A 20,589-nucleotide genomic window follows, 5' to 3' on the forward strand; every position below is an offset into this window, starting at 1 on the left:
AGACTGGAAAAAACCCATAAATTAAAAGTTCAACAGAAGAAAAGTTTTAAAGGGGGAGGCAGACCAGCTGAAGAAAAAAAAGGAAAAAATGAGGAGAGAGAAAGTAAACCTTATCAGACATGGTGGTAGAGTGTTGTTGTGGACTGTGGAGTGGGAGGTTTGGAATTAGATGTTAGAGAATCAGGAGCAGAAGGTCCAAGAGATACCATGTGAAATCCAGCTCAAGCTTTCTCTCCCTGTTCCTGCTTTTCAGTGGGTAGATCCACTAACCCTCCTTTGTTTTTTCTTCGTCTTCAACTCAAATAAATTTATTCGTCTAAGAATGAGTATTACCAGCAAGGTTCAACTCAATTCAATTCATTCGTCTAAGAATGAGTATGACCAGCAAGGTTAGAGATAAAAAAAACCAAACCTAAATTAAAATTATACCAGAATTTGGACTTAGCACGGACTTCATTGGTAGCCCAAAGCTTCATCCTGTAGATATTTGGTGTGACATATGTCTTAGTTGGAAGATCTCTACGCAACAACTTGGTATTTGATGAAATAGTACCAAATATAAAACCCAAAAAATGAATCGATTAATTTGTAGAAGTTCGAGAAATTTAAATTAGAATTTTTAAGTATAAATAATACCCGTTATATTTGAACACATGCATTCGCAGAATATTAAACGGTGATTTTTACAGAAATTTGTGCGATGCAAATATAATCCTATACAAAAATAATCCAAAATGACAAAAAAATACTCATAAATATAATTAAAAAATACAGAAAGTAAATCAAACCTATGCAAATTAATCTATAAAAGTAAAATGAAACACTTACAATGAGGATATCCTCATTCAACATAGAGACAGGATCGGAACCGGGTTGACTCAGAAAATGCTCAACAGCAAGTTTCCGATAGTTCCAGGCATTGTAGAATTCTGGATTAATCTCAAGCAGCTTTGCGCTGATTTCTACAACTTCTTTGTCGTAACTGAAACCCAGATTCAAAAAAGGTGTATATACATTAGATATCATAATTGTGTGTGAGGGAGAGAGGGAGACACACACACAAAGAAAGATAAATACTTTACATTGTGATGATAGTTGATAAATTGGGATTGAATTGAAGAGTGCGTCTTTGAGCGGCTTTGGCAGCAGAAGTGGCTTCATCTTCGGGCTTTAAAGGGTTTCTAGGCCGTCCATGCATTTTTCCAACAATGTCATGCCAGCTGCAAATGGAGAAGGTTAATTGAAGATTTATAAATATGTGTTGAAAGGTTTCACTGCAAATCATGACTCTAGCTCTATATTCATACAGAGTTCAGACTCTGGCTGCAATTTCTCATACTCCGTATTTTCAATCTTTCACATGTATAAAAAGTTCAAAAAGAAAAACCCAGAAAAATCCTGCGTGCATAGAAGTAATAGATATTTTGGTGACTACTCCGATCCTCCATCAACTGAACAGTGTTGTACTTAAATTGTGACCAAATCTTAACTCAGAAGATTATGACACATGAAAGGTTGATAGTTGTATACCATGAAATAACCAGATAGCCCAAGTGATTTTGACTACAATGGAACAATTATAATCACCAAAATAAACAGTTCTAGCAATATTGTCATCCAACTAAAATCCAATCATCAAATTCATCAACATCCCAACAATTGAACAATTATAATCACCAAAATACACGGTTCTAGCAATATTGTCATCCAACTAAAATCCAATCATTAAATAAATACTAAATTTTAACCACAATCAAACATTAACCTATAAACTATCATATAAACCTAAAGTAACATGAATTAAATTAATTCTAATCATTAAGAAGAAATGGTCAAGAGAAGCTTGATGATCAAGTATCGTATTACAAGGCTAGATTTTGAGAACATTTCCCCTATTCTACATGTGGAGTTTGTGTGTGTGGAAGTGCATGCCTCAATAATATCAAAAGAAATAGAATAACTTCTAATCAACTGGTAACAACTTCTCGGTTGATCAGAATTTACAGTTTCAAGCAAGAAAAAAGAAGTATCACAGTTCACAGGGCTAGAACTCAAAAGCAGCTTGATGATCAAGTATCGTATTGTGAAAGAAAAAAAAAGAGCAAGCTCTCGATAATTAGTGGATGCAAGAATCCAATTTACTTGAGAATTTATGCACACAAACAATGCATCAATGAGCTCCAAAATTAAAACTAATTTCCTCAGTTGCAATCAAATTACAACACATAACACCAACACTAACAAAAATAACTTAATCCAAAAATGACAGAGAGAGAAAGAGAGTGCGTGGTTTTACTGGTATACCATGGGAACACGATGTATAAAATGTTGCTAACATGGGCAAAAATACGGGCCTGATTAGAAACGGCTCGAACACAATCAGGATCACCATGACCAAGGGCATTAGCAGCAATCCCAGAAGTAATATCTAAAAACTCTCGCCCTTCAACATCATATAATTTACAACCTTTTTCATGGAACCCCTCTCTGCAAACAATATCTTCCTTCAAAACCCCATAAGATAAACATCAAACACTAACCAATAACTAACATATAAAAGAAAAATACAAAATTGTACAAAATCAAAAAAAAAAAAAATGAATGCAGTACCTTGCGAAAGCCATTGTTCATGGAGAGCATCAAGATTTTCGCCGACTTATTCGCCTGTTAAATAAAAAAACTTCATTGTCAGACCAAAATCAAACAAATTACAATTTGAAATAAAAATTCAAACCGAGAAAACAAAAATCTAGAAATTAAAATTAAAATTGAAGAGATAAATAATTAAATTAATTAGTAAATTACCCTCTTTCTCTTGCCGGAACCCTTAGAAACGTTGGGAATCGATGCATTGATGATTGAATCAGACACCATTGTTGAAGATAAACCTCGAATTTGATTGAAATCAAAAACCCTAATACTCCAGAAATGACGGAGGAAGCTCGAGTTCGGTATTGAGCTAGAGTCAACTCGCCATGAATCTCTGAGTCAATCTCGTCGACTAAATGGTGAGGAACGTCGAGTCGCTCCTCCATTGGGAAATTTTATCAAGCCCTCTGTAATTTTGGATCTTATCGAAAGATTCACTTTCCTGAACCAGTAGGCCTTAATATAACAACTGATTTCACCTCTTTCTCCTTCCCTCGCGCCGTTAAAAGGCGGCCGTTTCCGGCGGCGGAATGAAATTCAAATGTGAGAGGAGAGAGAGAACGGGAGAGGATGAAGAAGAAGGAGTCCAAGAGAGAGAGCGTACATTCAGTAAACTGGGGGTTAAATTAGAGGGAGGGTGTATTATCGTCTATTCCTAGGGGGAAACGAAAAGCATGATTACCAAAAAGCCTTCAGCTCTTGGCTTATATAATAGAGAAGTAGTAAACGTCTATGAAAATTGACTTCTAATTGGTCTGGTATTTATCGGACTGTTGTCTGCTGGACACATTTAGAGCTTGTTTGGTTGACATGGGAATTTAATACCCATAGAAAATTGTAATTCAAGAGAACTAATTCATTTGTTGAATTTATGGGAATTTTTTAAAGTTGTTTGGTTGACAACATGGGAATTAGAAATTCCTATGAACTTTGATTGGCCAAGAGGACTAGGTAATTCACTTCCCATGTTTTGTAGGAACTCAAACTTCCCATGAATTCCAACTTCCTCCATTTTTTATTTTTTATGTCAACCGCAAACAACTAGCCAATCTTTAAATTCCCATGAATTTCTACTTCCCCCATTTTTAGATGTCAACCAAACAACCCCATACTATACTCTTTGTAAAAAATAAAGGAAATAGTTTTATTTCTTCATTAGACCATTTTTTACCCTTTTTTAATTTAGTTAAGCTATTGTCTACAAACTCAATAAATTTTCATCATATGAACGGAGTTAGTTTCGGTATTTATGTTTTGTCATTCCCTCATAGTGGAGTAGAATTGGTTTGTTGATAAAGCTTTTTGCGGGATCGCAACATATATCAATTTTCGAGTACATTCAAATGAATCAAGTAGAGATCATCCTCGCAGTTACAACAAACTGTTAGACGACCCTCCCTGAAAACGTTGCATGTTCTACAGTGCAAGTTATATTCAACGACCGTAGTTCTGGTGAAAGATACTTTTATTTGATTCCCCTAGAGAAAGTTGTTTTCTACATTTGGTAAAAAAAAATCCACCTTTAACAAAACAATCAAAAGAATGGGAAGATCATTTTTCAAGAAAGTGTTTTCTATCAAAACAAATAGTGTCTAGCTAAGTTAAGTCCTAGCATCTATCTATACATTCATCAAATCCTTGAGTAGTATAGTTGATGATCATGACTCACAAATTAGAGTATGTACTTTTGACCCTTTCATGAAATGGGAAGGAATTTTTTTTTTTCAATGCAAAGTAGGAAAACAAAATAAAAAAGAGTTAACATAGTGTTTATGTTAATATTAAACTAATATGGCAATGAGTTTCAGTTATGGTATATTACTAGATATTTATTTAGGAGATATATTATGTTATTGTATTCCTATTTTACGAGTTGTATTTTAGGGATAGATTTGTTAGTATATTGGTTTCTCCTAAATTGTAATATTCTAGTAATATTGTGTTTCCTAATACTAGGACTAGGGTTAGGAAGTTGAGGGTATATAAATAAGGGATTTATATACCATTATGATTGATACGCTTGAGATCCTGAGCTTGAGCATAGTGTGAGAGAAATACTTGTGAGGTTGATTGATTGTATTGTTAATAAAGGTTTTAATTAATAATACAAGTTGGAACGTGGGTATACCACGTTATTTATATTGTGTGTGCTTTAATTGTCTAGATTGTTATCTCATACTATTCCTTACAGTTTAAACCCCGTTGCATGAGGTGAGACCATGCATAGTCCTCCAAAATTAAAACTTGATAAGCAATAGGGGGATTGGGAGATGATTTTGTTAACAAAAGTCTCCTTTCCTGAACTCCTTAGCTAGCTTGTCTGCCACCTTATTATAACTTATAAGTCCTAGGCACATAAAACAGTTTGTCTAGAGAACACACTAAATATTAATCAAATGAGCTCTCGCAACCTAGGAACCATTAGAGATCCAAAATTAAATAAACAAGTTATGTTATTGTCTTTACATTTACTCGATCTCAAGCCAGATTATCGATCCATCTATTCTTTAATTTGGAGTTAATAAGCAACATTAGTGCGTTTAATAACAATAAAGAAAAATGACACTGAATTTAATAATATAAGTTTTATTGATTCACCCCAATCCATACTAATGTATGTATATAGGAGCCTGATCGAACATGTTTACACCACATTGAAGCTTACGCTTAATTGCCCTTAAACAACAACATCTCAAAGAAAACTTAAGACTAGCAACTAGGACATATACGAGTACTAACTTAGTTAGAACTCGGTCACTGGTAATACATACTTCCTAAAACCATCTCAATATCATCCGTAATGGCTATGGCATCCTTTGTTGCACCTTGTATTCCCATTCTTGATAGTCCAGCACAATACAATTTATTCTTTCCTTTCCAGTGGTTTGGGAAACGGTTCTTTGGAAATCCATCGCCTTTTAGTATATAGTCATAATCCTACAAAATTTATTGAATTGACCATATTAAAGTTTTTAAGTAATAATAACAACATAGTTTACCATGAGTAAAATGATTAATTGGCTAGCTAGGGATAGGAAATTGTAGCATTGGATATATATGTATGTATGTATGCACGTACCTTAAGCCATTCACAAGCCGTGCTTTTAAACCCGGTTGCAAATATTATTGCGTCAAAGTCTAACTCAACTTTATCTTCAAACACTACTGTACTCTTATTAATACACTCTATTCCTGGTAAAACCTGTATTTTATTAAATAAATACAAGTAAGAAATCACGTAAAAATATCAAATGATCGATAGATAATATGGTATCTAGCGTGATTTTCTTCACACAAAATAATTCCAAAAAAAGGGAAAAAAGAAAAAAAATACTTTTTAAAATTAATTCATTGAATTTCTTTTGATCGTGTTAAAAACAAGGGAAAATTGAAATTGTATGTATATATTTAAAGCACCTATGACTATGAGGTGTATTTTTAGGATTGTCCCCATGCATTGTAACAGCAACTATTTAAGGGATGAAACAAGAATTCCTCTCCTCTACTCAAAAAATTAATCAAAAAAATATTACTTTCCTCATAAATTCCCAATTTTTAGGGGGGGAAAAAGTAAGTAAAAACGCATAACAATTATTAGTTTAAACAATAATAATGGCAAAAAACCACTAGTCTTTGCTATTCCGTATTTTTTATTTTAAGTAACAAAAGGTTTTTTATAGACATCCTAAACAAAATTAGGAAAATAATTTTTATGGACTGGAAAAATTTACTTTTCATTTTAATGCAAGCAAGGAACTTCAAATTAAACGGAAACTTTTTTTACCTTAATATCCCCGGATTGGATTTTGGCGATAGTACCAACATCGAGAACGGGGCTCCTACCCTTATTAACCTTTAGGGAAAACGGGCCTTCCTTTGGTCGGATAATACCGTACTTAGACAAATCCCCGTACATCAATTTGCTAGCCAAACTGACTAGAGCATCTACTGTTGAAAGACTGAAGTATTTGATCAAATGCATTCCCACAAATACCATTTCTCTGCCCACCACATGAACCTTCATAAAACAATATAAAACACAATGTAAAGAACATTATGAAACAGACAAACAGAACGGGTAAAGATCAATTTGATAAATTAAAATTAAGGAGTGTAGTATGGTCTAACCGGATTTCTAATAACAATTGAGGTGTTAGCTCCAGAGTTGCATAAATCGTAGCTAATTTCCATCCCAGAATTACCACATCCCACGACCAAAACATCCTTGTCTTGAAACTCTCGACCAGACTTATACTCACTCGAATGCATGAAATCTCCTTTAAAATCATTCAACCCGGGGATATCAGGGATGTAACCCTTGCCATTTTCACCTGATGCAACAATCAAAAAACTAGCGACGAAAGTTTTCGTCACCTTGTTTTTAGTGTGCCTAGCTTCAACTACCCATTTCCCATTATTCTCATCAAAGGAAGCAGATTCAACAGCATGATGGTAACGTGGCGAAATTTCAAACTCTTCCACATACTCATCAATGTACTTAATAAAATCATGCTTACCCATGTACTTATTAGCGTCTGGTGCATGGGGTTTCAAAGGTAAGGAGCAAAACTCTTTTGCAAGATGAAGATGGCAACGATCATAAGCGCGTTTCTTCCAAAGAGAAGCACAACAATCTTCCCTCTCAAGGACAATGTAAGGAATAGCTTTGTGGCGTAAACATGCTGCAATACCAAGTCCTGCAGGACCGGCTCCTACAACTAAGACCATTGTTTCTTCCATTGTATTTTTTATTCTTTTAATTTTTTTTTTTAAAAGATGACAAAATACAAGGAAGAAATTTTTGACTTAGGAGGTTATGTTTGGAGTGGGTGATATTATGACTTGAGGAGGAATTGAGGTTATATAGTGTTTATGGAATAGCCCTCCAGATTGTCCTAGAGTATATATAGGAGGTTGTGCTTAATATTTTCCTAAATGTAAGATACACCTAACTATCTTATGGGATTTGACCCTAATTACTCATGGTAAACTTAGTAAAAAGAAAATTTTGAGTTAATGATTTTTTGGTACCTTTTAGAGGGCGCGTATTGGCACATGGTGTTACTGATGCATGACAAAATAATGATTTTCTATATTTAATAGGAACATAATCTATTCAAAAAAGTTAAGAAATTAGTAAAGGGTATTTCTGTAAACTTTTTATTGTATCAGTATTGATTTTTTTCCTTAACAATTTATACGTTAAAATGGAATAATTAAACAAAATGAGAAATAAATCAAATTTTAGTTTTGTATAGTTTTTAGTTTAGGATGGAAATGAGTCAAAAAGGAAACAAATCGTAAAATATGTTAATAGGTGTCCAAATGAAAGTTAATTATTTTTCCCCAATGAAGGAAACAAATCGTATAACCAAATTCTTACTACATACCCCCAAGCCCAAGTCACAATGAAATAAAACCCAAAAATGAAAATGTCTATAGGTGAAAAGACACTTAGAGATCTTTTGGATCGATTAATTTGAATTAAACTGAACTACACCGTTAAATTAAACTAAATTGAACTGACAAATAAAAATAGGGTATCAAAACATACAAATTTGTGTTTGCTTCCTTAAATTTCACTTAAACAATAGCCGGAGTACATGTTAAAAAACAGGCCTTCGAGATTAATCACCCTCCATTCCTTATAGATATTCACATTCATTGTTCTCGAAGTTCAAGTTAGAAATATTTAACCGTCCATGATGATTTATCTAATCTTTTCAACATAATTTGTATATTTACAGTCTTATTTTTATAGTTTCTTTTCATATGCAGTTACAGAAATTTTGTTAAAGGTGTACATTAAAAGACGCTTAAAATACAGATGGAAATTAGAAATATTTAAGGAATAGAGATCGAGAATAGATAATATAAAAAGCAACAAACTACAAAGGTGTATTTTACCAAATTTTGCTGATGGATTCACTAAAATGCAATTACTATGAGTATTTAATAAATTTCGAAGTTATTTTTTAAAATATATTATGTGCATTATATTGTTTAATTCTTATGCACATAATTATGTGTTGTGACTGGAAGCAAAATATTAATAAGGAAACAATTTATATAACTATATTATGAATTTAATATTAGAAAACTTTAATTTATGCATGTATGGATCTAGATTTCTCTTAAATTGACTTCAATATTTTCACTTCAAAAAAGTTGGAAAAAAAAATGAAATTTTGCATATATATTCATAAATATAACATTCCAAACAATAAAGATTTTGGAATCTTAACTTTGCACTAGCTAGCTCTACACATATTTCTATATTTAAGGTTTAATTTTTCTTTCCTATATTTTCACCTTTTAAAATAGAATTGCGTACAAAAGATATTTGACTAATTAAATATGTTAAGTGTATATTGTATCGTAGAACGGAAGACGTAATAATCATACTACCCAAATTCTTATATGAGACTGTCCTCACCATTAACTGATGGTGAGACCAGTTCACACTTGCAAATTTAGGTATGTTATTTCTATAGTTTAGACATGTTACTTTTTTTTTATATAATTTTAGAGGAGGTACTTTTTTTAGTTTAGGTATGTTACTTCTATAGTTTATACATGTTACTTTTTTTATACGGAGTAGTTTTAGGGGAGATACCTTCTTAGTTTAGGTATGTTACTTCTATAGTTTAGACATGTTACTTTTTTTTTTTAATAATTTTAGAGGAGGTATTTTTTTTTAGTTTAGGTATGTTACTTCTATAGTTTAGACATGTTACTTTTTTTTTTATATACGAAATAGTTTTAGGGGAGGTACGTTTTTAGTTTAGGTATGTTACTTCTATAGTTTAGACATGTTACTTTTTTTATATAATTTTAGAGGAGGTACTTTTTTAGTTTAGGTATGTTACTTCTATAGTTTAAATCTATTACTTTTTTTTATATAGTTTTATGGGAGGTACGCTATTAGTTTCGCGCTCGTCACACCATCAAGTTGATGGTGTGACTGGTCTCACAGGAGACGCGCTGATCATAGTAATATGAGAGTTAGTATAATTTGACGCCAGGAAGACTAATACTCCCTCCGTATTTATTTAAGAGATACACTTGGTCGGGCACGGGTATTAAGAAAAAGAATTGAATGTAATAAAGTAATAAAACAAGTGGGGTTGGGTAGATATTTTAATAAGTAAAACAAGTGGGGACCATGTCATTTTAGGGGATTGGTGGTGGGGATGGGGTGTATATAGATTATTTAATTAGATGGTGGGGTTGATAAGTTACTAAAAATGGCAAGTGTATCTCTTAAATAAATACGGCCGGAAAAGACAAGTGTATCCCTTAAATAAATACAGAGAGAGTACTTCATACGTAGTTATTCAAGAAAATTAACATAATTAATAATCAACTCTTATATACTACGTACATAATGTCGAAGTTCCATTTTCACGTTACATAATTAAGTACGTGCAGTCATGCACTATGTATGTTAATCACTAAGGAGAGAATATACAGAAAAGAGGAAGACACTTAAGGAGTAAGTAATTAACATGCATGCAAAGTTGGAAACATGGTTAATAATGCTGGTTCATTGCACACTCATCATTAGACCTGTTAAACGGGTCGGTTAGGTCGGATTGTGAAAAAATATTTACCGGGTCGGTCACTTCGGGTTTGGGTTTACAAATGTTTGTTTAAGACTCATAATTTTCGGGTCCGGATCGACCCAACGGGTTAAGAGATTTTAAAACGCGTATTGTATTTTCATTCATATATTTAAGTAACAAATATACAAAATATGCGCAAAAGTTGACAAAATTTCCTACAAAAGTGTATATTTAGTCAAATTCAACCATAAAATGGCGTATAATTCAAATTAAAATCATATTACACCCAACAATAGTAACAACAACGTGTTTACTATGCTTCAAGTTCCTCATAATCTCATTTATTACTATAAATATAATGATTTTCTATCGGTCGGGTCAAAAATGGGTTATGTCGACCCATTACTTTCGGATTTCTCGATTTCGGATAAAATCGGATTACGGGTCATGAAATCTTGTTCAAGATCTAGGATTTTTGGGTCGGATTCGGGTCGCTTTTCGGGTTGGGCCGATTTTAACAGGTCTACTCATTATCATATAATGATGAAAAAACAAATTTATGAAATACAAGTTGGGTTTCCATTGATCCTATTTATAGTGTTATAATATATTGCCTAATTAGATTCGGAAACCTAATATGAGTAGAACTATTGGTTTAATATATTCAACAATTTTTTTAAAAAAAAGATATACACATATTACGTCTGCTATTTCTAAATTTTCGACATTTTTTGTACGTAAAATTAATAATTTCCAATGTGAAAAATAAATTCATATCATTTGTATTTTTAATGACAACATAATTACGAGGGGTCAAAAATTCCGTCGTAAAAGTTTTTTACGACGGGCTAACAATCAAACAAAGATAGGAACAACCGTCGCTAATATATTTTACGACGTGATTTTCCATTAATGACGACCTCCTTTTATGACGGATTCAATTCACGACAGGAAATCCCGTCATTAATCAACGATTTTTGATCTTTAACGACGGGATTTCCCATCGTTAATGGTACAATTTCTTGTAGTGAACGTAATATAAGTCGTTTATGGTAGTTAAGGAAGCACAAGAAAGTTAAACATAACATGAAGGGGAGATGGAAGGGGAAATACACATCTCTAGCAGTCATTGTGTACAACTCTGTTCTATAAGATAATAAGGGAACTCATGAAGTCATTTAAGTAATTACCTTTTTGGTGTCCCCTATAGACTATAATGCCCTTTAGTAAGTTCACAATTTAACTAAATTAATTTAAATAACTAAATCGTTATAAGGATAAATTGTTTTTTACCACCTAAAAAAATCAAAAAAAAATATTTTTTACCACCTAAAAAAATGGAAAAACAGATGAAAATGTTATGTGTGGGGCCACAATAACGATAATGTTTCTGATATGTTCTCTTCTTCCACGATTTCATGTATGTAACTCTCTTCTTTTCCATCGCTTTCTTATCTTCCATGACTTCAAATAATTTTTCACGGCCATTAATTCATAAATTGACAAAATTTAATGGAAGTAAAGAGAGAATTGAAGAGTGAAAGAGTTAAAGAAAATCACAAAATGAGTATAAAAATTTGGAGGGAAATTGAATTATGTAGCCACACATAAAGGTTTCATCTATTTTTCGTTTTCAGTTGGTAAAAAACAAGTTTTAAATTTTTTTAGGTGGTAAAATACAAGTTTTAGTTTATTAGGTGGTAAAAAATAATTTTTCGATTTTTATAGTGGTAAAAAAACAATTCGTCTTGTAATAATTCTAAAAACTAATTATAAATTTAATGTCATATCACAAATAAGGAAATAAAATCTTTCACATTTTAGTATATGAAAGACATTTGCAATTTGACAGCTAAAAGTCAACAGGAAATTTAAAATAATTTTCAACCATCTTAAATTTGAATCCTTAAATTCTCTCTTTCGTAATTTACGAAAATTTCTAATCCCTTAATTCGCCCTCCATTAAATTTGCAATCTCTTTATTATCTCCTTAATTTTTACGAAGTACAATCTTTATATGTTATCAGCTATCAAACCCCTTTTTTGTAACCACCTTATCCCTGATAATAGCCATTTACTTAAAGAGTCACAACCTCCTAGGCTGCCTCATACCCGTTCCTTATTGTGGTTTCTTGCCGCCGCTATATCCTTTCACCCGTTTTATAAAATTGATAGATGGATGAGCATGAGAATGGCCATAAGACATTCAATAAAGCCTCCTGTGATCATGTTAAAATATAATAATGTAACTTTTTTATTATATTCAATTCGCACGCATCGCATACATATATAAGACTAGTATATATATATATATATATATATATATATATATATATATATATATATATATATATATATATATATATATATATATATATATATATATATATATATATATATATATATATATATATATATATATATATATATATATATATATATAAGATTAGTCATCTATATTACATCTCTCTGAATCCGGATCCTCTAGAGTTTTAATAAAATTCTACAAGGTAAAGGGAAAAATCAAGAAGTGGATATTGATGAGAAAAAATATGGGACATTTCGGAAAGATAATTATGAGCCATTGATTTTTCATTCAGTGATTGATATTGTTCAAACTCTACCTTTTAGAGTTATTTTAGAACTCTAGAGAATCCAAAACTCATCTCTCTTGCACAAGGCGAGCAGGTATTAAATCTAAACACGTTATTACTTCCTATTTATATACATACTCAATCTCAAAAAAAAGTCGATTTAGATTAAGATCGATATGCTCAGTCAATTAAATCCTCTCCACCATTATCATGAATTGATTTCCCTAAACGAGCTATGTATACATGAGTTTTATCGATTTTTGTCAAAAGAAACATCGAAGTCTCCGTCATCTAAGTAAAAGTTTCACTTCTTTCAACGAAATCAACATTTCTCAAAGATGATTTCCTTGGAAAAAGTGAAATTATTCCTTGGATTTATCATTTGCCACCTTCATCGCTTTCACCATGTTACATGATTCTCTTGAGGTATTTGATTTTTTGTCTTCTAAACTACATTTTTCTTTGTCATGATTTAATTTATAAGCTAGATGTTTTCCTACTCCTATGATTTCATCCACAATTATATCAATTTCTTGTGTCTAAGGCTATGTTCTCTTAACTTCAATTCAAAATTATAATCAGTTAAAATCATCAATTCTAATTAATCATTTAAGTAAGTTGAGATCTATGCAAATCAGTTGTAATAAGTGCAAATCAGTTGTAATACTACCAATGTAAGATCAATTTTTTAGTAAGAAAAATTGTATTTAATTAGAAAAATAAATAGTAATCTCAACAACTTATACAAAAATGATTAGTAAGAATTAGCTTCAATTAGAAAATTTATGTTTCATAAACGTCCCCTCTCTCCTCGACCTAAAACCCTAATTTATTTTCTTTGTTTAGGGTTGCCATCTACCAGATTTGGTGATGGTAATCCCCAATTTCTTGTTTGTTTCTAAGCATCTGGTTTTTTCGTGTTAGGAAATCCTTTTCATTCGGCTGCAATCTGTTAGATCAACACACAAATTTTCTTCTCAAATTCACGAAGGAGAGACAGATCCACTCATGGTAAATTGTATTGCGACAACGATTTAAGATTTTGTCGAACTATAGATTTATGCAATTTTATAGAATATCTATTGTAAATGTCGTATGACTTTGATTAATAAAATTTATTGTCTAATGGGATCGGCTTCCTTAAAAAATCAAGTTTCAATAAGGAAAATTTGTCAATTTTTACCTAGATCTGTAATGACTTTGCAAATTGCTACCTACCTTGTTAAAAGTTGTCAAGTACTACCTTGTTTAGTTATTGTTGTCAATTACTACCTTATCTCATATTCTGGTCAAATATTCACGAATAATATCATAATCAACCATTAATCATACTTTAATTATTTTAATTAACTAATAAAATTAAAATTACAAGAAGCAATCCCAAAACTAATTAAATCATAATATCCAAAAATACCCAAAAAATATTACTTTTTTTAATTAATTAAATAATTGAAGTATGATTAATTAACTGTTGGTTATGATATGTTTAGATACTAATTGGCCGGAATATGGAGCGAAGTAGTAGTAATTGACAACAATAACTAAATACATAGTTAGTAATCGACAACTTTTAAAAAGGTAGGTAGTAATTCGCAAATTAAGTTACTAAACACCTAAGTAATAATTGACAAATTTTCCTTTCAATAAAGAGATCCTCTTTTGAAATCCTCCGCATACTCCTTTCGTTTCCTTTAATCAATAACATTTAATCTTATGTCCATCCCTTTCTATAAAACTAAGTTAATTTAGATAAATTAACTAGTTATTGGTCCGGAAATGTTGAGTTGGTCATTGTAGGTAACATATATATGATACAGAGTAAAAATATTACAATTTTAAATGAATTATTGGAGATAATAATTTTATGATAAATAAAAATTAATTCTATTAATTTGGGTGCATATACTCCGTATTTACTCATTGTTTAAATTCGTTTTAGCTTTTCTTTTGTAGTTTTGAAATGCAATATATTAAAGGTTGGGTTGATATAATTAATAGTGTAGCTTAGATTGTAATTCATTCACATTATTAGTGAAATTAAGGTCATGGATTCAAATCTTGTTATAGATGCTCTATAAAAAAAAGTGAATGGCTAATTGGAATTAGCTAATTAAAAGCACAGTGCCACATATGCGCTTATGTGTTGGCCTGTCATTTTAAGAAAGGGTATGCACATGGCGGAATGATATGCCTTGCCTTAAAGTTTAAATAATTTTATAGATAAATTATAGATTTCACATTATGTCTTCTTTTTTTTGGCAAATTTAACCTCCCCCCCCCCCCCCCCCCACCATTTCTCAGAAAAGTACATCTACCGTCCAATTTAGGTTTTCATGGAATTTTACGAGATACCCCATAAGTTATGTTTTCGCTTATCTATTATATTTTAATAGAAAAGTAGATGTAATATTAACGAGAGATATTGAAATAACTTTGTAATTAATAGATCAAATGTGAGAGGACGTATGACCATAGTTGCTGTTGAGAAAGAAAGGCAATAAGTACAAAATACTCGTAGAATATTTTAAACGACCGTCTGGCCATTTAATTTAACTTTCAGATCCATATGATCATCAATCTTCTACCTCGGTGGTATATTTTTTTTTTTTTTTTGTATTATTAGACATGGATATAAGATTTGTCAATTAGCTTGTTATGTCACATAAGATTTCAAGCTATTTCATTGTCTAGCTAATTTGTGCTCCAATGGATAGCAACTAGCTTGTTATTTAAAGTTGTCCCACTTGTCAATTAATTATTTGACAACTTTTGGGAGCTAGTTGTCAAGCAGATTAGCTTAAACAAGCTAACTTGCTTGGCCAAACTAATTTATTATTTTCACTCTAAGGCCCTGTTCTTTTTGGCTTAATTTCAGTTTCAGGACTTATTTGGCAGTTCAGTTCAGTTCAGTTCAGTTCAGTTCAGGAGCATTCAGTTCAGTTCAGTTCAGGAGCATTCAGTTCAGTTCAATTCAGTTCAGTTCAGTTCAGGAGCATTCAGTTCAGTTCAGTTCAGTTCAGCTCTAAAGAACAGGGCCTAATAGTCTAGCTATTAGCTTGAAACTTTTATAAATTTTAAGTTAGCCCTAAGCTACAACCATTGGAGATGGTCTTAGAAAATTAAAGAATCTACACCCAAGAAAAGAATATTAAAGAGGCAATATAGCACAGTGGAAAGTGAAAAAATACAATCAAAACAAAAACCTAGTAAAAAGTATATTTGGGTAACATTGTTTTTTTAAAATGAAAAAATTACTGAAAGTTAGGGTAGCCTTCTCTCAAGGTTGTACCCTAACTTATCTAAAGATATAAAATAAGAAAATTTACTATCTACATAGGGGTCAATATCTTGATGAGTCTGGATGTTGTGACCTATTGCGTCAACATAGTCTGCTGCGCGATTGGCTTCTCGGTAAATGTGGCGAGAGGAAGAAGTCTCAAAATGTTGTAAAAGCTGATTGACATCTTTCATTAGCACCTGAATCTTCCATGGAATTGAACTTGACCTTGTAAGATATTAATAATCAATAAGTTATCACCTTCTATGAAAACATGATGAATGTTATGTTCAATTGCTAATAGAAGGTCGTTACGAAGAGCCATAGCTTTAGCAAAGAGAGGAGACAAAGTACCAAGATTGTAGGATCTACTAATAACATTATTACGTAGGTGGTCCCTAATAACAACCCCTGCTGCTCCAAAGTGGTGACGAACTGATCCATCAAAATTGAGTTTGAAAACGCCCTGGAGCAGGAGGTGTCCATGCTACGCGTATGGTGCGTGAAGGAGTCACAATAGCCTTGTGATGGGTGGGATCAAACAACGAATCTAGACATGTGCGCAAATTCCATTCCATGAATATTCTAAAAGCTCTAGTGTAGATTTCCATTATTAACACAAGGGTATGTTTGAAAACGTGAGCGTTACGAATTTTCCAAAGACTCTAAACAGAAGGCAATCGGTCCGGTCTCCGGGTCGAGAAATAATGAAATATTAATTTCCGGTCTTCGGTCGGGTCCGGTCTGGTCTGGTCTAAACCCGATTTTGGACCGGACCGATTTTTTCTTAATAAATATAATATAAACTATTTAAAAATTTAATTCCCTCCTTTAATATGTTGAAAATATTACTACATTGTGATATATTTAATTTTGGCTTCCAAGAATAGCCTTAAATAATTGTTTTTTTATATAATTTTTTCTTTTTTTACTATAATTTTTAGAAAAAATAAAAAGTATATAAAAATAGGTTTACAACCGGTCCAAATCGGTCCGATCCAGATTTTGAACCGATTTATCCGGTCCGGTCCGGATCCGGTCCAAGCAAAATAATCGATCCGGTCTTCGGATCTTGAATTATCAAATTTTCGATCTTCAGTCTGATCCGAGTCGGTCCGATTCGGTCCGGATTCACTACAAGAAATTGTACTATTAACGACAGGAAATCCCGTCGCGAAAGGCCAATAATCGTTGATTAACGACGGGATTTCCTGTCGCGAACCCGTCATAAAAGGGGGCCGTCGTTAATAGAAAATCCCGTCGTAAATCCGTCGTAAACCCGTCGTAAAAGACATTTGCGACGGTTATTCCCGTCATTTTTTTGTTGTTATCCCCGTCGCAAAAGCCTTTTGCGACGGGATTTTTGACCCGTCGTAATTAGGTTGTCGTTAAAGATACAAATTCTTGTAGTGATTTGGACCGATAAACACCCCTAGAAGCAAGTAATGTGCAAATATAACACAAATTGTGACACGGCCCAAGTGTTGGACACGTTTAATTTCCTCCCTAAAATCCTAAATAGAGCCAACTGTCAAGTGTTTGTCTATTTTGCACGTATCTTGTTCAACTACGTAATGACTGTAAATCTGTAATGGTTAGCCCTTTAACCCTGAACTCCTTTTATTTTGTCCTTTAAACTCTTTTTGGTTAAGCGCAAAATATTTTCATCATTTCCCAAAGAAAACACAATTTTAAATTACTTATTTTTATTTAGTTTTTGGAAGAAGATGGATAAAGATGATGAGTTGAAAGAGGAGGTAAGGAGGAAAAGTAAAAAGTAATTTCCCTTCCACTTAAATGAATTTTTTTTTTTTTTTTTTATCTTTGAGAAAGTTGGGGAAAATTATTTTTCATCTCTCGTCATTTACCAAATCAAGCAATGTAAAATGATTAATTGAGAAGGGAAAAAACGTTTTAGGCTCTGTTTGATTGGGTGTAAAACGTTTTCATGGAAAATGAGTTTCCCCTTTTCAAACGTTTTATGTTGTTTAGTTTGGCAAGAGATGGGAAACAAGTATTCATAACTTCATCAAAGGTGGAAATACATTTTCCATTTGAAGGGAAGAAAACTGCTTTTTTTTCCTCCTTACTTCCTTCTTCCAATCAACCTTCACTCATGTCTCCCATTTTCCCTTTCCTATTAATTTTCTTGTTAAAAACCAAACAAAGTAAAACTAGTTTGGAATTGTATTTTTCCTTGGATAATATTTTCCATATAAAATCATTTTACAACGAAAATATTTTACGTTAAACCAAACAGAGCCTTAATGAAAATGTCTAAAATAACTAACGTTTATCTCAATAGATGGTTCGCCATCACAAGTCGCAACAGCTCGATCACCCTGAATACGAGGTTGATAAGTTTTGATCCAATGACCTCTGAAGCAAAAACCCCAATGACTAGACCAAGTTTAATTGGATCCTACTACATGTACACCTAATGTACAAGGCATCTTGTACACCATGCTTTTCTATTGGTTGAAATGGCATATTTATTGTCTTTTATTCCCATTTTTTAGTGAGTTTGATGATGTGTCAACAAATTAATGGTGTTGTACAAGAGAATCTTGTACACTAGGTGTACATGTAGTCTTTTCCAGTTTAATTAGCTTAGACGATTATCTAATTAATACTAGTAAATGTCTAATTATTGAACAAATCACGAAAATCATGAAACAGAAAATAAAATAAAATAATATAAATACGAATTCTTATGTAAGCTATGTTCTATTCACCTTATTTTCACTTACTTGAAAAGTAATAAGTTCAGAGATAACTTTCGGGAAAATACGAAATAACCAAATTCAAGTTAGAACTAAAATAATTAAATTCATGTAAGTTCAGATAAATGAAACTGGATGAATAAGATACTCCCTTATAAAACAAGCTCAGTTTTGATTTTTATTTCCCATTTTTTGTTTTTGCGAAACAAAAAAGGTATGGAAATCACAATAATTGGTTTCCAGTTTGTTTATAGCTAATTTTTAAAATCAACATGATTATTAAGTGTTGAAATCCAATGTTACCCACATATGACTACATGAGTTATCCCACATTAGAGAAAGAGAAGATAAATATCAATTAATAACTTGAATTACTCTTACTATTGTCAACTGATTTTAATGTGGAACCTCCGTTAAGCTAATTATAAGTAGACCAAACTCTCCTCGTCCTTTTTGTGTTGTCCACGGCTCCACGCCCATTCATATTCTCTCATAAGTTGTCGATTCCACTTAGGCTTTGTTCAATTCAACTTATTTTGTATGAACTTATATTGTATCTGAACTTATCTGAACTCATTTTAATCTGAAAAAAAAACTTATTTTGTATGAAATAAACTTATTTGTGTGTATAAATATTTGGAAAAAACTTATTTTTTCTGAACTTATATTATCTGAATTTAACTGAACTTATCTAAATTTATTTTGTACAAAATAAGTCAAAATAAGTTAAACAAAACCTAGTCTAAATCACATTCCACTAAAATCAAAAAAACTGAACATTGACGGTAAATCAAACAAATGGAATACAATTATACAAATATCTTTTTTTCAAACTCCAAAGTTAGGGATTTGTTGTCCTCCTACACTTGATTATGAGAGAAATGTGTCACGGTTTTGACCATTTCATCATCAAACTACCAAATTCAAGGGTCTTGCTTAAAACTGAAAAATTGAAAATGCAACTTCTGTTTTTTTAAATGAAATGCAATTTTCTATCAACGTATAAGTTGAAAGAACTAAGCGATGAGTTATCCAAACCGTATAAAAATAAATTTTAAGTTTAATAAGTTCAAATAAGTCACAATAATTTTTAATAAGGTCCAACAAATTTACTCTTTTGCAATCAAATCAAATAAGTTCAAAATATTTCATGTGAATAGAATATAATACACCCATATTCATAATTCATAAACTTTAAATAGTTAGGGATTTGTCCACATACACTTAATTAATGAGAGAAAGGTGGCACAATTTTGATCATCTCGTCATCAAACTACCAAACTCAAAAGTCTTATTTGAAACTGAAAAGTGAAAACGCACCCTAATTTTAATGTAGTAAAGTTCTTGAAAATGTACAAACCCTAAAAATATGGGAGCGGTCATGTTTTTCTTTACCAAATTTTAATTTTGTTGTTGTTACAAATTTAAACACAAAGGGGTTGAGTAGTGAGCACGTATATACTATACTCTGGTTTTACTCCATCTTTCACAACGAAAGTAATGTGAGTGCAAACAATTTTTTGCATGCATGTGTTGAAAACTTTTAGAAAATAAACTGCCTTGAACTATATTCTAATTTTAAATTCCTTCAAAAAAAAAATCTAATTTAAATGTGTATTTATTATTGCATGCAAACCTAATTTAATGCAAATTTTAAGAAAAAAGGAAGGAAAAGGAGTATGTACTCATGATTTTCATCTTTTATATAGTTATATTTGATGATCTACATACTCGTGAGCATAAAGCTAGATATTAACCAGTGAAGTCTTAGTGGTTAAGAC

General features: G+C 31.7%; 1 protein-coding gene across 1 annotated transcript; it reads right to left on the minus strand.

The window, feature by feature from the left end:
- Positions 1 to 5,215: 5,215 nt before the first annotated feature.
- On the minus strand, positions 5,216 to 7,492 carry LOC110801690 (probable indole-3-pyruvate monooxygenase YUCCA10). Its single transcript, XM_056834834.1, has 4 exons — positions 6,778 to 7,492; positions 6,434 to 6,667; positions 5,729 to 5,851; positions 5,216 to 5,586 (listed from the first exon to the last, which is right to left on the minus strand). The coding sequence occupies exons 1-4, from the start codon at positions 7,387 to 7,389 to the stop codon at positions 5,404 to 5,406; spliced, it is 1,152 nt and encodes a 383-aa protein (XP_056690812.1). The 5' UTR covers positions 7,390 to 7,492; the 3' UTR covers positions 5,216 to 5,403.
- Between the last annotated feature and the right edge of the window lie 13,097 nt (positions 7,493 to 20,589).

The sequence above is a fragment of the Spinacia oleracea genome, chromosome 1, assembly GCF_020520425.1.
Source record: "Spinacia oleracea cultivar Varoflay chromosome 1, BTI_SOV_V1, whole genome shotgun sequence".
Classification (NCBI taxonomy): Eukaryota; Viridiplantae; Streptophyta; class Magnoliopsida; order Caryophyllales; family Amaranthaceae; genus Spinacia; species Spinacia oleracea.